The following is a 15,722-nucleotide window of genomic DNA, read 5'->3' as shown; positions in this document are numbered from 1 at the left end:
AAAAAAAAAAAAAAAAGAGCCTCATGAGGGTCTTCACCCGAGGGCGACAAGATGCCCCCAAACATGTGTGTTGTTCATGGAGCATGACCATTCAAGGCAATGCAACTCTGGCTTATGGGGTAACACGGATTTCTTAACTGACCACCTCAGTGAAAACACTGCCTGTTTTTCAGGTTTTAGTTCCTCTAAATAAAAAAGGATTTGCATAGGGATAGGGAGATTTTTTTTTAAGTACCCAAATCATGTCTCCATAAAAACAAAAAGATATTGCACAATGGTGTCATTTAGCAAGCCTTCATCTGGCTCTTATATTATTTAAAAGATGGGTAGCTTGGTAGTCAGGCTTTCAATCCAGTGAGATTTCATCTCTGTTGATTCTTCCATTCAGTAGATTATTTGGAAAGCCTTATGATGAACAGCTAACATTGAACACTGTTACTGGCTGTTGCCCTGGTTTGCAAGGCACAAGGGTGACACATCAAATTAATGACTTAATAAAGGAGCTCTATCACAGTATTTTCCAGAGATAAGGAGACTGGCTTTTTCCAGAGAATCTTAAAGGATTCGTCACCGTTCTTCTTTTGGTTCAGTTTGTTTTGCTGCTGGACAAAGTGACTCTAACATTTTGTTCAACTACTGATGGATCTGCAGGGCCAAGGGTGGGTTCTGGGCCTCTCACATGCTAGGATAATGCTCTACTACTGAGAGACCCCCCTTCTTCCCAACTCTTCATGTAAAATGAGACCCCTGAGAGGGATTTTAAGGAGTATGTTTAAGACAAAATGGTATTTTGTAAAGTGGTGGGTAATAATCAACATTTAATTGTTATCCATTTATCCCATTTGAGCAAGCTGAATGTGGTCTGTTTTTAAATAAAAATTCATTTTTTAGATTAATGGGAAATTTATATGACTAGGGAAAGTGAGGCAAAATGAAAGGCCACGTTGTACTTGTGACTGGCAATTTAGTACATATATTTGGTAATTGTCAAATGCAGTGTTACTTCTTTAGCAGTACATTTATTTAACTTTCTGGTTTTCCCAGAAAAATCTTTCCTTTCTCCTCCAGTCTTATCATAGGCATTTGCCCACTAAAATTATGGTACACTCACGGAAACCATTTTCCTTTAAAAGTGATTTTAATTTAAATACTGTAGAATTTTAGGGAAGACAGAGGAGGTGGGTGGACATGTTTGTGTGGTGGCCAGAGGTCAATGCCAAGTGTCTCTCTATTGTTCTCCATCTTATCTTTGAAGCAAAATCTGCAGCTCACCAACTCTGTAGAAGTAGTTGGCCAGGTCCCAGGGGGCATTAAACCCTTATGTTTCTCATGAATAGCAAAACATCCAAAGTGAAGCAATGCCTTGCTGATGTTAGATTTTAAAGACTAGTTACACAAAAGTATACCCTAACCAAGCTCAGGATGCTACATGTCCTTGCCTTGAGTGACATGTTCAACCTGTCCATTTCCGGGCACTCTTTCTCTATTTCTTCCTATTGAAAGAATGCTGCATCCCTCTTTCTCTAATGCCAGATAGAAGCTGACTGTGTCCATCTTCATTTTCCAAGTACAGAAATTCTCATAGAGGCTAAAGGAAAACAATCTAGCCATCAACTCATACATTGGCTAAATAGCCTTTGCTTTTCTTTGGTGTTGGTGATTCAACCCACTGCCTCATGCATGGTTGGCAGGCACTATACCATTGAACTGCCTGTCCAATAAATACATTTAAATAGAGCACAATAAAGGTTGAATATAGAAAGTTTTATACTATTTCTCATTTTTTGTTTTCACCCATGCTATCTTCTCCATATATATATATATATATATATATATATATATATATATATATACTTTTCTATTTATATAATACTTTTCTATTTTATCAGCAAATTCTAGCTGTTGATGAATCCTTGCCTGCCCATTGTTGGGCTATCTTCTCTCCAAGACTTTATGGGATGCACCATATTTTGCTCTGTGCCACATTTATTGGAACATGTGTGCTAAATAAGTATCACTTACTTATTAATATAATAATATAATACAACCAATAAAAAAATTATACAGAATCCTACAGCTTAAACCTACTTCGTGTGCATCAGTGCACCACTTTAATGACCATTAGAGTGTTTATATGAAGGCAAAGGGGCCTGTGGACACGTAGAAAGCTCTGAAATCTCTAATCCCGTGGAGCTAGCCATTCTTTGCATTTCTTTCTTTTTGTTTTGATTTGTTTTTGGTTTTGTTTTATAAACAGGATCTCACTATGTAGTTGAAGCTGGCCTAGAACTCACTATGTAGCTTGGGATGGTCCCAAACATAAGCTATGCCTGTTTCAGGCTCCTCATTGTTGGAATTATAGGCATGTGCCAATATAGGAGTAAATTAGTCCTAATTATATTTTATTATAGTTTGTTGTTTTGTGCAATGATTGAATTTGCTTGAGATGTTATACAAAAATATATTTTCTCTGACATGATTTTAAAAACATTCTTGAACTCCTAGTTCCTAAATGTCATATGTCTGGCTCATAAACCCCTATGCATGTATATTTATTTCATTCCTATTGTTGACATATGTTTGTTTAGCTGCTTTTTTAAGATTCCAAGTTAAATGATGTTCCAGGAAACTTTGTCCTCAAATAGTATGTGTATGAATGGATCTATATATGTATATGTATATGTAGATTTAGATGTAGATGTAGATGTTGATGCAGATGTACATGATGTATATCACAGCATGTGACATGACAAAGCTCATGAATATTCTACACAAGATGAGCTTTACAGAGCATTGCTTGGCTCTTCCTTGGAAAGAGCATTTGGTGTGATGGTTTTGACAATTTGATGCAGTAGACAGAGTGATTGCTCTTACCGCACTGGAACCCCTGAGAAAGGAGAGCAGATTCCGACACACTGGTAGCAGGATCAGCATACAGTTGAAATTCAGGCAGGCTGCAGGTGCCCGGGCCAGAGCCAGTGCTGACTACATGAGAGGACAGACAGTAGAGATAGGCTGGTGAGCAAAATACCCGTATTCTCTTCCCCAGAGTCTCATCATGGGACCCTAAAAAGCTCCTCCAAGAGATCAGGACAGAAATTCCCCTCACAACAGAAGAGTTCCTCTTAGGAGCTACTTGTATGCTTTGTTTTAAACTTGAAACTGCCTTTTTACCCCAAGTCAACATTTTAAGTTTCAAACCTGAGGAGAAGTGGGTGGGATACATTTATTTTGACGTCTTTTTAAATTCACCTCCCAGACCACAGTTTTTAAATTTTCCTATGCATGCTTTATCACAGATCTATCTTTCCATCCCGTTCTCCATCAGAGAATATCAGGTGTCTCCTTTATTTGCATTGTCTTATCCCCTTGAGACAAGGTCTCACCTTGAACCGGGAGCTCACTGTCTTTTGTTTAGTCTCGTGTTCAGCAAGCTCTGGAGACCCTACTGACCCATATACCCCCTTCCCCTCCCAGTAGTGGAGTTATAGGTGCATGTGGCCACGCGAGTTTTTACACAGAAGCTGAGGATCTAAAGTTTTGCCCTTATGCTTATGCGGCAAGAACTCCTACCCTTTGAGCCTCCCCCACCCCATCTCTTATATATTGGATACATTTTAAAGTAAGTTGCATGCCTCAGCATACTTCCTCCTAAAGCTTTAAGCACATATACCATTAACATGAGGTCAGTATCAAAACTAGATCTTTGATTTGAAACAAAGTTCCCTTAGCATTTAGACCTTAACTGTAACTTAAGTTGGTATGGTGTAATACTTGGGCAAAATTGGTTTAGCAATATCTAAAGATATTATCCAGAGAAAACAGATCATCATTAATGCATTAGAGACCATTTTAATAATGTCATGATTGTTTGATATGACTTATACACATGATTATAACATATTATTAATGTAACAAATGATGTGCCCCAAGTGTGCCACCAAACATACAAAAAAAATATATACAGAACATTTCAGTTGTCACACCAGAGCCACCCCTGTGGCTCTCAGTAAGCTTTCTATTCTAGACAGTCCAATGTTAAACCCAGCACATATTGGTGGCTAGGGGTGTGGCTAGGACCCTCTGCCATACTTCAGCTTGTTACACCAACAGGCCATAAGGGACTTTTGCCAAAGATTTTCCAGTGCGGGGGGGGGGGATAAAGCTGGTGTTGTCTTAGTTAGTCAGAAGATTTACTCAAAGACTTAACAAGGAATAAGTGTGAGTACAACTGACTGCAAGTGTGAGAGGGCCAAGATTGCGTGAGGCAGAACTTATACTCACCCCAAGGAGTTTTCGAGTATAATTATACTTAGGCCCATCATCATAAACCTTGTAGAAGTTGATAAAGAGGAAGACATTCAGCCCCAACCACACCAGCTGCACAAACAGAAAAGGTTGTATGAGGTTTATATCTCTCAAGAGGGGGATTCCATATGAGACTGGAGGCAAATGAAGGCCAGGACTTCCCCAAGTTCAGACTCTGGCATAGGGCTGGGTGCACCCAGTTCAGTGCCAGCTTTTTCCTATCCCAGCACCTCTACACTTTTCAGGAACTGACTTTACCTTCCTTCATTGTTTTGTATGATTGCTTCACTACCTGGGCAACATACTGAATTAATTTCAGTCTGTCTTGTCTCTTTCCTCTTCTTTTCATCTTCACTTTAGATAGGTAACAGTGAGTGGAGAGTAAAGAGCAGATGTAAATGAGGTATTGTTCTTGTCTCCTGACCTGTAGGAAATTGAACTCAGGGCTCACAGATGACAGTCACCTGGTTGCAGCATGCACAGCTTGCCATTCTGTTGGATAAGTTTTCCTTAAATTTTAAAGGAGGGGATATTGAGTGTGGGCAAGGGGGTAAAGGTTATGGAATTTAAAAATAAAGTAAATGCTCTAGGTTTTAAGTTCACATTGATTCCAACAACAACCTTATCAAGGAATGATACCGCTTGGTGTTCTACTTCAGCTCCATAGTGTTTTTCCTTAAATAGTAAATTATCAGTTAATAATATTAACTATTGAATATGTATGGAGGCTTCTTAGCAGTCTCTTCTTACGCAGCAGAAGGGTGCTATAGAAACTCCATATCGTATTACATTGCTGTGTTCCTTAACTCTGGATTGCTAAGCCATGTTTTACTTTCATGTATATGCTTGGTAATTTAAAAGATCACTTCCTGAGGAAACAGTAATTCGAATGAAAGTTATAGTTCAACTTGTTCCTTAGCCGAGTTACCTGCTCTTAAAATGGTAGGGAGGACCCAACCCTCACGCTTCTATATTGCATTAGCATGTTGGTTGGCATGAATGATGTTTCAATAAAATATTTGTTGTTTTAATTTTAACCATGCTAATAATTTATTAATATCTCCAGAACTCTGACTCTGTGGACTAATTACATGGTTAATCCTTACAAAACTTCCATTCATAAGTAACTTTTAATATCATGTTTCATGAGCTGTTTGCCAAGAATATTTAGATAGCACATTTCTTCCTATTCAACTCATCTATAATTGCTTTGCTGAGAACACTAACTTAAGAGTTCAGAACAGAAATCAACTAGCTATTAGAACCTTGTAAAATTGCTTCTTATACATGGTTGCATATTATATACATACTTTATATGTATATAAAGTACATATAATACACATACTGCATAAGTATGAAACAAGATAATTTATTTCAATTCTTTTACCTCCATTTGTTGTAAAATTCACAAGTCACTCGAGTTCAGACTGCACAGAAAAAAAAATGTGCTTGTTTTAAAAAGAAACATGAGAACTTTGTTTTGGTGTTATGGTGGAAATAGAGCCAACTTTCCTATCTATGAAATCCATAAGAATAAATGTTATTCAGAAAACAGTAGTTTTAATTGACCATTTCAAGCAGTTAACATAAAAAGTGAAGACACTTACCCTTGAGTAATTGAAAAAAGCTTTTCACAATTAGAATCTTTAGTATGAAGTAACTTTTACGCACTCTGGTAAATGCCAGCTAACTTCATAGTCTTAGGAACTCAGAAATAAACTATGAAAATGAGAGTTACTGATGCATATATTTTAACTTTTTTTGATACAGGGCTTCTCTGTATAGCCCTGACTGTCCTAGCACTCGCTCTGTAGAACAGGCTAACCTCGAACTCAGAAATCCATCTGCCTCTGTTTCCCAAGTGGCATGCACCACCACTGCCCAGCACATATTTTTTATTAAGAAGCCTGGGATGGGAGAAATAACTGAATCTACCTGCAAGCAGATGCTTGTTCCCAAAGTAAGTACACTGCTTACGCAAACAACAATAATAAAAGCCATTGCTCTAGTTCAGATTCCAAGAGAACTCCAACATATCAAAAAAAAAATGTATGTTACCTGGTTTGGGTACTTACAATGACAAAGATGGAGACTCCCTCATTCACAGCCCAGTTCCCCATGTTAGCAAAGGTTAAGTGTGCTGCCTCTGCCTCTCTTCTCTTCTGAGCTTCTTCTTCTCATGAGGAAATGAAAACAGAAGCCTTGGGGCAATAGGTTTCCTTTTCTATTATTAGAAATTAGCTAATCATTGGCCAACTGAAAGGCTGTGCCCATAACAAATTTAAATCTTCAAACCACACAAAAACTACAGAAGGAGAAATGATCTTGTGATTCAATCACAAGTAAATACCACTGGAAAATGAAACCTACTGCTACAACTCAGAGACTATTTGTCAAGTTTTAAATTTTGTTTTATTATTCACCAGATTATTTGTGTAGTTTGTGGATGTAATGCAGACAGTGACTTTTAAAAAAAAAACTAGTTGTATACTTAGAATTCTTTTTTCAAGTTATCCAACTAGCTATGTCTTGGCGCTAGATAAAACACATGCTCTTCTCACAGGTTCTTCCAACAGTATTGATCCTCATTGGGTAAAGTTAAAAAGGAGTGATAGATGTTATTTATAGGATGATTATCAGATGCCAATTTTATATCCTGAAATAGATATAGGTACCTAAAATGGTATCATATTTGTGCATATATATACATATATACATAAATATATATACATAAATATACACACATATATACATACATACATACATACACACACACACACACACAGAAACATAACCATACACACATATACATCAAGTCATTTGATTCTTACAACTCAATTCCTATAGAGTAGGTTCTATTTTATGATTACATTTATAAATGAGGAAACTAAGACCCAGAAGAGTGAGCTTACTTGGACCCAGTTACAGTGCCAAGGAATAATACAGTTGCTTATTTGAAGTCCAAACAACTGATATCATCTGTAAGTAAGATACCAGAAAAAAACCAAGCTTAAATTTGTCACCTCCACCCTAAATCACTCCATATAGGACTACAGGATTGGAAATATCAAAATGTGTAGATAACAATCATGGTCCCAGGCAGACTTTCTATATGCTAAGTTTGTAAATATGGTCAGATCAAAGGGTATGTCAGTGTATGGTAGATGCTAAAGCCAGATAGAACACAACTACCTCCTGGCAGGTACTCAGGCTTCAAGACATGAAACAGAAGGCCATGAAGGCAACCTGATGGTGTGATGAAAGTTGATTGACTGCATAAGCATGGCTCTACAGTAGTTACAGCTAAGAGAGAAGTTCAAGAAACAAACTGGATCACTCAAAGACGGCAAACTGGCAAAAGAACAAGAGGCACAAACTCTTCCAGTTGCTCTCTACAAAGTACATGGACAGCCTCTGGGTTTGAGACAATGAGTAAACCAGTAGGTTTGTTCACTGCATGATAGTTAAACGAGGTATTTTGACATTCTCCGTTGCAATTAGAACATGTAAAACCCACATCAAGGCAAACTGACCTCCTCAGTTCATCCCCTAAATAGACAGATTCAAAGAAATAGGGTTAGAAAAATCAGAGCATGAGGAGGTTATGTACTCCTTTGTCCCCTGATCTGTTTGTCCACTGCCCTCTTCACATGTATTTCATTGAGAATTACATTCGATTCATGGCTTCTGGCTGGCTTCGATAAACTGGAGTAAAAGAGAAGCCACAATGTTTCTCTCTGCAGATTTTTGCTTGAAGAGGCATTCAGTAGGTGGCTGCATTGTTGCTGGGCCTCCAACTTCCCTGGCTTAGTCAGCGCTTCCATGTCAGAAGCACTTGCTAGTCAGTGGTACTGCAGGGCTCCATGTGGCCACATGGCCCGCACCTGCTGGTGAGTGGGGGTGGCCAATTAGCCTCCACCCAGTTCCTCTCTAGCTGAGAGGTAACCACTTCTGCAGTTGTTCTTTTTATGTGTTTACTTTGGTCCCCTGTTGGATTCTTCACTTTTCCATCATCCATGTGTGAAAGTCCCTCTGTTGAAATACGGTGGTTTCTGTGTTTTAATTGGATTGTGAAACAAACCAATTTAGATGAGTACTTGCCTGTGACCTATCCTGGGATTAGGTCCTCACTGAAGCAGCCTAGGAGGAAGAGTGTCAGCAGGGGCTTGGACTTGTAAATATAAAAGTTGCTTTCTATGCCAACATATGCATATCTGGACTTTAGATTATTCTGAGGCCAGAAGCTGCAGGTCTCTGGATGTATTGACACTTGTTGCTAACAGTGGGGTGACTGATTGGGGGAAGGATTTATTTCTCTTGCTCTCTTCTCTTGAAAAGCAGCCAGAAGCCTCTCTGGCTAGGCTGGTTAACTCTACGAACCAGAGAGGAAGGAAAAGGAAAGAATTGAGATGCTTTATACGGGCAGATATGCACAGACACATATATATTCATACACACATTTACATTTTCATTCACCCATTAACACATTCACATTTTTGTTGGCCCCAACTGTTTCATACACTCCACAAGTATTCATGTACGCTTACATACACATATACCTACACACATACATATAGACAAACATAAACATACGGATTATAAGGACAATATGGATGGATGGATAGGTGGATGGATAGATGGATGAATGGATGGATGGATGGATGGGGCAGAACCCTCCAAGCCAAACCAACCAACAACTTTATTTCTTTACTCTGGCCTTTTTATACCTTCTTATACAAAAAGTTCTTTGGAAAATTACCTCAGAAATAAACTGTTACATAAAATGGGAGTTACAGAAGGAGGTGAATATTAAGTTCAAAGCAGTGTTTCATTCTAATATGCTCATTATAAGTTAAAAAATTTATTTTACATGGCCTTACCTTATCATAGTGCACACACATGGCTATATCCTTGGACCTAAATGTTTTTATTTGAACACAAATTTGTCCTAAGCCTATATCTCTTTTTAGTGTAATTATGAAAGCTCATTGTATTTCTTATTATGCAGTCTTTACTAACTATTGTGAGGAGTGGGCACATTCTATTCTTGATTCTAACTTTATTACATCTTTCTAACAAACCAACTAGAACCATCTATTAAATTTTTCTTCCTAAAATTAATTGAATAAATCAGGAATTCTATAGAATGAATAATTCATCTAAACAGCATTAATTCATAAAATTTCATCTTTATGTTGATCTGCAGGAAATCTGATGGGTAGCCTAATGCCTGGGGATTGTTATATTAATTTTATAATGACAGGAAGGGCATATCAGCTGCAAGAAGCAGTCCTGAGATAAAGTCTCTTTGGACCTTGCCATTGAGCTCACTCATCTCAGACCATACAAAAACACCTCCAGGAAGACCACCTGCTAGCTTTAGCATACGCTGGACGGATCCTGACAAGCCCTTATTGTTTCATATAACTAAAGAGTTCTATGTGCCTCAATAACAATAGAACGCCATCAATATGATAAATTCTATTTATCTTCTCCACTCTCAGACTCTGTCTTAAAAATGACTTCAGGCTTTTCAAAATTCAACCAGGTCTTCTCTTCTCTACCTTTCCCCTCTTTTCTCTTTCTCCACCTAATGGTTCACCTTCTCTTGTTTTATCGAAGTCTTCACATTTCTCCCCACCATTTTTCATCTGCTTTCTGAAACCTGTGCTAGAGCTAAACCTGTGGAAGAAAAGAGAGTAGCATGAATGCTCACATATGAAGAAACAGTATTTTCTACATCTCATAGACATGTTTCTCCAACATTCCTCTCTCCCTTTCCTTCCCTTGAGAAGTTCAGAAGGAAAGTAAGAGAAGGAAGTATTTTTCCACCGATAAGCAGCCAGCCGCTCTTTCCTCTTTCTGAAAATTGCCACAGCACTCGGAGGAGCCTTTCTATGAGTCTTAGGAGCCTCAGTCAGGTTCACAGATGAGAAGATCACCTGCAATGAAAAGTACAATCTTTCTTCCATGGAAACTAACTGCCCTCCGAAGAGACTTTAAGAAAGCTATCATGTATGCTGCTCTTAGAAACACAGGTGGCAAGGGTGAGAAAGGAGCAATGGGATTAGCTGAGTAGCACTGACTACACAAGGACAATGAAAAGACATTAAATCTCAGTATTAGCTAATGGGTATTAGCTAAGGGCTTATCTTGTCCAATCCCTTAAGCTTCCATTGTGTCTTGAAACTGTTGAAATTGGGTTAGACTATGGAAAACTTAAGCATGAACTCACAAGCCCTAGAAACAGGGAAGAAAGGAAGTCCCAAGTTACAGAATAGTCTCCGATTTCACTTCCTGAATATGATTCTGTCTTTCTGTCTTGATAGCTCAATTTGCAAATTAGAATTCCCAGAATTTCAAGAATGGAAATTGCTATAGAATGGGAGATGTGTAACTACATCAAACATCCCAATGGATTTTCTTACTGGTGCTGATCAAAGTGAGTTTTCCTTCGTCTGTAGCTAGCTTGTGTATGCTAGATTTTCCAGAATTGTCATGTTCTAACAAAATCAGCATCTATAGGTGATGTGGTCCCACATTCCTTGCCTAAGGATTACTAGACTTCAATTGGAGTCTTCAGTTGATGGAAACAAAACCAATCAGTGTTTTTGCATCCTGTGGTAGACTTTTTACTTCGGAGGAACAAAAATAAAACCATTTTCTCTTCCTCTTTGTCAATGATGTATGCCTGGTGTGGCATACATATGTCTCTCCTATCATGTGCTAAAACTCAGAATTAGAATTATACCATGTCGTGGAGGAATTGAGCTGACTGGGAAGCCTCGTCTCTAATGCTAGCTTCTCACATCAGAAGACGCTATGAAACTACTGAGGTTAAAAAGCAATCAGAAGTCCTACCCAGATGTAAAGCTTACAGACCACAGCGACGACTAGCCAGGCAAAATATTCTGAATGGTACAATTGTGGCACTTTCATCTTTGAGGTAACTGAAAGCTGTCTAATTACACTAAAGACACCTTTATTAGGAAGGAATTTGTGTCTGGTACCATGAATTTAGCCAACTAATTGTGATTGGGACGATCACGGACTCTAGAGGAGAACCCAATACTGCCACTTTCCCAATCCAATACATTTCTAACTCTATTCTTATCACCTATCCTTATACCCAGATAGGTGTAGTTCTCTTTCCTCTCCAAAGAAGCTTCATTTTTGCTGCAGCAGCTACTCCAGTGATCCACAATTAGTCAAAGCTCAGAGAACAAGTGACTGTGTGGTGTTCTTGTTTGTTTTCCGTTGCTGTGATAAACACTATGACCACAAGCAACATAGATTTATTGCATTTCACAACTCACAGATCATATCCATCACTGAAGGAAGTTAGTGCTGAAGTTTAAGGCAGGAACCTGGAGAAGGGAACTGAAACAGAGGCCATTGAGGAATGCTACTTCCTGACTTGTTCCTCCACTGTTTACTCAGGACCACCCACCAAGTGTCATCACCCAAAGTGATCCGGGCCCTCATTCATCAACCATTAATCAAAAACTGTCACAGAACCATTTCCACAGGCCAGTCTGATAGTGGCAGTCCCTCAATTGGGGTTCCTCCTTCTCAGATGACTCTAATCATCAAAAGCAACCTGTCCCACCTCGTATATCTCCCATGCAGCCCCTACACCTAAAGCTTAGGGGACATGGAAGAAGATCGGGCACAAAGATGGCAAGGAATAAGACTGGGGTGACTGATGCTACATAGCATCTTCTAGACCTGACAAGGATGCTGTATGCATAAAATCTCAACAATGTGGTTGCCTAAATAAGACTCACATAGGATAACACCCTTCAGCATTCATCTATGGTGGAAATTTCACAAGGCCCTGCCTCTGGATGAAGAGTTGTAAGAAATCAATGGTTACAGAGCAAGAGGGAAAAAAAATCACTCCCCCTCCCCAAAAGAACCTATATAGGTTATTCATCCCAAGTAGTCAATCTTAAACACATGTACAGATGAACATCATTAAGTAGAGTCAGTAGGGTTTATATAATATGTGTATATATGTAACAATATGGGTTATAGACTAAGAGCTTGTATATTGAGAGGGGAGTGGGGGGAGTTGGAGAATAAATCAGAATTTTACATTTTAAATTAAAAAAACATGGCATATGCATAAAAATAATTAGACCAACACAAATCCGAATTCGCAGCTAAGGAGGGATGAGGAGATTTGAAGAGAGATACACTGACAGTGTTTGAATTCTTGGGTCTTATCTACCTAGACATTTAGGCATCCTAGTTACTCTGGGTTGCCTAGGAAACAGACTCTAAAGGAGAGACTAGTATGCAGCTCTATTAGGAAGAGTTCTTAGAAGTAAATATCTACAGAAGGAAATAAAAGCTAAGAAAACAGGAGTAGGCCACAGAAGAAAATGAATTATCATGCAGCAAGACAAAGCCCTCAGCAATCACGAGGAAAGAGCTGACACTGGCCTTGGGGAATATGAGTCAGGATTTTAGCTCCTTGGTTTGGTATGAGACAAGGTCTTGTAACTCTAGCCAAACAAGCCTGAAATTCACAATGCCCCCCCCTCCCACCTCCGGTTTCAGCCTTCTGAGTGCTGAGATGCTCAATGGAGGACACCACCCCTGGAAAAGATGGTTTTCACTGAGAAAATCCCTATAGATGTTGATAGTATGGTAGATATAATACGCCTCTGCATATTTCTCTACAAAAAAAAATCCCTCTGCATATTAGGAGCTGAAGGAAAAGCTCTTTCCTAAAGTACCTAGCACACCGGAGCTAATGCTCAGATAACAGTCAACCCTGAAGTGAAGAGGTCCTAGCTTATATACACCTTACACTTAGGAATTTAACATACATACTGTCATCCTTAAATCTCTTTCAGGCCCTGACAACACTTTGAACAATTTGATCAGTGACAGGAGACTGAAAATCTGGTCACAGATGGAAGAGTGACATAGCAAAGATACTGCCAGAATTCTTTCTTAAGCACTCCTGTGTTGTTCTGAGCAGTTGTTGCCGTGGAGTCATTTTGCCTACTTGGCAGACTTATGTTTCCTGATAAGCGTTTTAGGGTTTAATTAGAATGTGTAAAGTCTTAGTTCAACCTCCAGTTCCCTGACAAATAGAGGAAGAGAAACGAAGAACTTAAGTGAGCACACTGCAGCTGACAGTGGATCTATCTCTAACCAAGAAGAGACCAATGCTGACAGTTCTTCGAGCTAGAACTTCAAGCTCCAAGTCCTCTTAGCATATAAACTTGGGTTTATATGTAACATTATGAAAGCCAAAACTAACAACTGGCTGGAGCAGGCCTAGAAGGCCTCACAGGAATCTAGGACTGGGTGCATGTCCAGGAAAGACCTAAGACAATCATAAGGGCTCGTGTCTGACTGATTTCTAAGCCCAGATCAAGCAGAAAAGGAAGGCGGTAGTCGGTAGAAGGGCAGCTCTGGGATGGACTGATCAATGAGACATCCAAAACAGGGTAGATAGTGCTAGTAATTCCAGATGGGCCAGCTCAGGGCCTCACAAGCTGGACATAAGGACCAATAATAGGTGGTGATGGTATATTCTCGCTGTAGGTGGACCATTCACACTAGCTTCAGCAACTTTTAAAACACACAAACATGTAGATAATGCTTTTGACCTTTTCCCTAGTGATCTTTTTTTTTTAACTTCAATACTTATGCATATTTCTGCATCTTATATATCCACTTAGAATGAATTTTTGGTAAAAATTGGCTTCTGAGAAATGTATTCCCTTTTCCTGGAAGTAGTCACCCTAGAGGAAGGAAAAAAGGAGAGACTAACACAAGAAAAGAAATATCAGCTCCCTGTCTGCCAGGGGCAAAGCCTTTTCTGCTGGGTTCAGCCCACTCAGTTCTAAAGGATGTAGGCTTGCTTTTTTGCTTAGTCTAATTAAACACTTGACTAATTGCTCTGCCATCAAGCCTCATCTGAAGCACAAAAACCAAGATGCTTCTGGGTCAAGACCAGAAGAAATTGGAGTGATCCCCTTTACCATAACAAAGGATAACTTTAAATTGGGAATTGCCTGGCTAATAGTTGAAAGAGTGCCCTGTCTAGACACAAAACCAGTCTTCAAGGACCTACACAATGCTTCCTTTTTCCTTTCCTTTCCTTTCCTTTCCTTTCCTTTCCTTTCCTTTCCTTTCCTTTCCTTTCCTTTCCTTTCCATCTGTCCTTCCCTGTCATGTCCTGTCAATTACTTTATATTTTCTCTTTTACTTTTTTCTTTAAAAAAAATGACAACAGAAATTTAAGGATATCTCTGTCAAATACCAGATAACTTCTTAGCTAAAGTAAACTAGAGCACTCTGGGAATAAAAATTCTCATGCAGTTTGCATCAAGACCGTTTCTCATGAGTGATTTGGGGTGTCGCCTCTCCTGAGTCAGAACATGGGGGAGCCCTCACATTGTGGGTCTTTCATTTGCTGCTTTGACCAGGAATCTCGATCACTCCTCACACTCAAGAACTGACTTGGAGGTATGGGGATCCCTTCTGGAATGTGTGTGTGCCGACGGGTGTCTCTATTCTGAGTGTCTGTTTTCTGTTTTCTGAAACGAATGTGCATTTGTTCTGTTGGATGGTTTGTCTGTGTCTCCTCCTTTGTTTCTGAAGCATGGCAACGCCTGAGTTTATACTGATCAGCCTGAGTTTGGATCCCCCTGAGTTTGGTTTAAGAATTGCCCTGGAGCTTCCACTCTCCACCAACACGGGGTCACCTAGGGTGGGGAGTGGGTGAACTCCCCCACAGTCTCTAGAGGACTGCCCACACGATCTTAGGATCACTGGTGAGTGGAACACAACATCTGCTCCAATTCAATTGTGTGCGGGACCTGAGACACCACTAGGGCAGCAGAGAACCAGCCTGACCAGGAGCACAAGCCCCTTCCGGTCTGCCCCAGCACTGGGTCACCTAGGGCACAGATTCGGTGGACACCCNCATGGTCCCTAGCAGATTGCCCAAGTGATCTTAGGATCACTGGTGAGTGGAACACAACAGCTGCGACAATCCAATAGTGACAGACTTGTGACAGCAGAAACAAGGACACCAGAACCTTTCCTGACCAGAGGCTCAGGTTCTTTTTAATCAATTCAGGTTTACCTTGGTTTCTAACAGACCAGACAACTCCACAGTCCTCAAAGGAGACACCACTTCCATGCACTGTCACATGCTCAGGATCTTTGGACAACAGGATCCCAGGATAACAGGAGCTGGGTCACACTAGAATTTGAGTGACACAGAGGAGCATGACTGCCAAACACTCAGACACACCCAGAATCTCAGGTTCACAGGAGCCCACAATCAAAGAATCACAGAGAAATCTGGACTCTGAGAAGTCCTGGATCAACTGGGATTATAGGAAGGACAGGCTCCAATCAGATATATTGAGGGCAGCAAGCAC

The 15,722-nt window shown here is 39.7% G+C and overlaps 1 protein-coding gene across 1 annotated transcript in view; it reads right to left on the bottom strand.

Moving 5' to 3' along the window:
* LOC110313555 (cytochrome b-245 heavy chain) overlaps positions 1 to 6,503 on the bottom strand; it is a 32,212-nt gene extending 25,709 nt beyond the window's left edge. Inside the window, exons 1-3 of the mRNA XM_021187964.1 lie at positions 6,384 to 6,503; positions 4,285 to 4,380; positions 2,875 to 2,985 (exon numbers count right to left, since the gene is read on the bottom strand). Coding sequence (XP_021043623.1) covers positions 2,875 to 2,985; positions 4,285 to 4,380; positions 6,384 to 6,428 — 252 coding nt within the window. The 5' untranslated portion in view covers positions 6,429 to 6,503. The remainder of the gene's footprint in view (positions 1 to 2,874; positions 2,986 to 4,284; positions 4,381 to 6,383) is intronic.
* Positions 6,504 to 15,722: the final 9,219 nt, after the last annotated feature.

This window comes from Mus pahari, chromosome X, assembly GCF_900095145.1.
Source record: "Mus pahari chromosome X, PAHARI_EIJ_v1.1, whole genome shotgun sequence".
In the NCBI taxonomy this organism is placed as follows: domain Eukaryota; kingdom Metazoa; phylum Chordata; class Mammalia; order Rodentia; family Muridae; genus Mus; species Mus pahari.
This window is presented reverse-complemented; position numbering and strand designations above follow the sequence as displayed.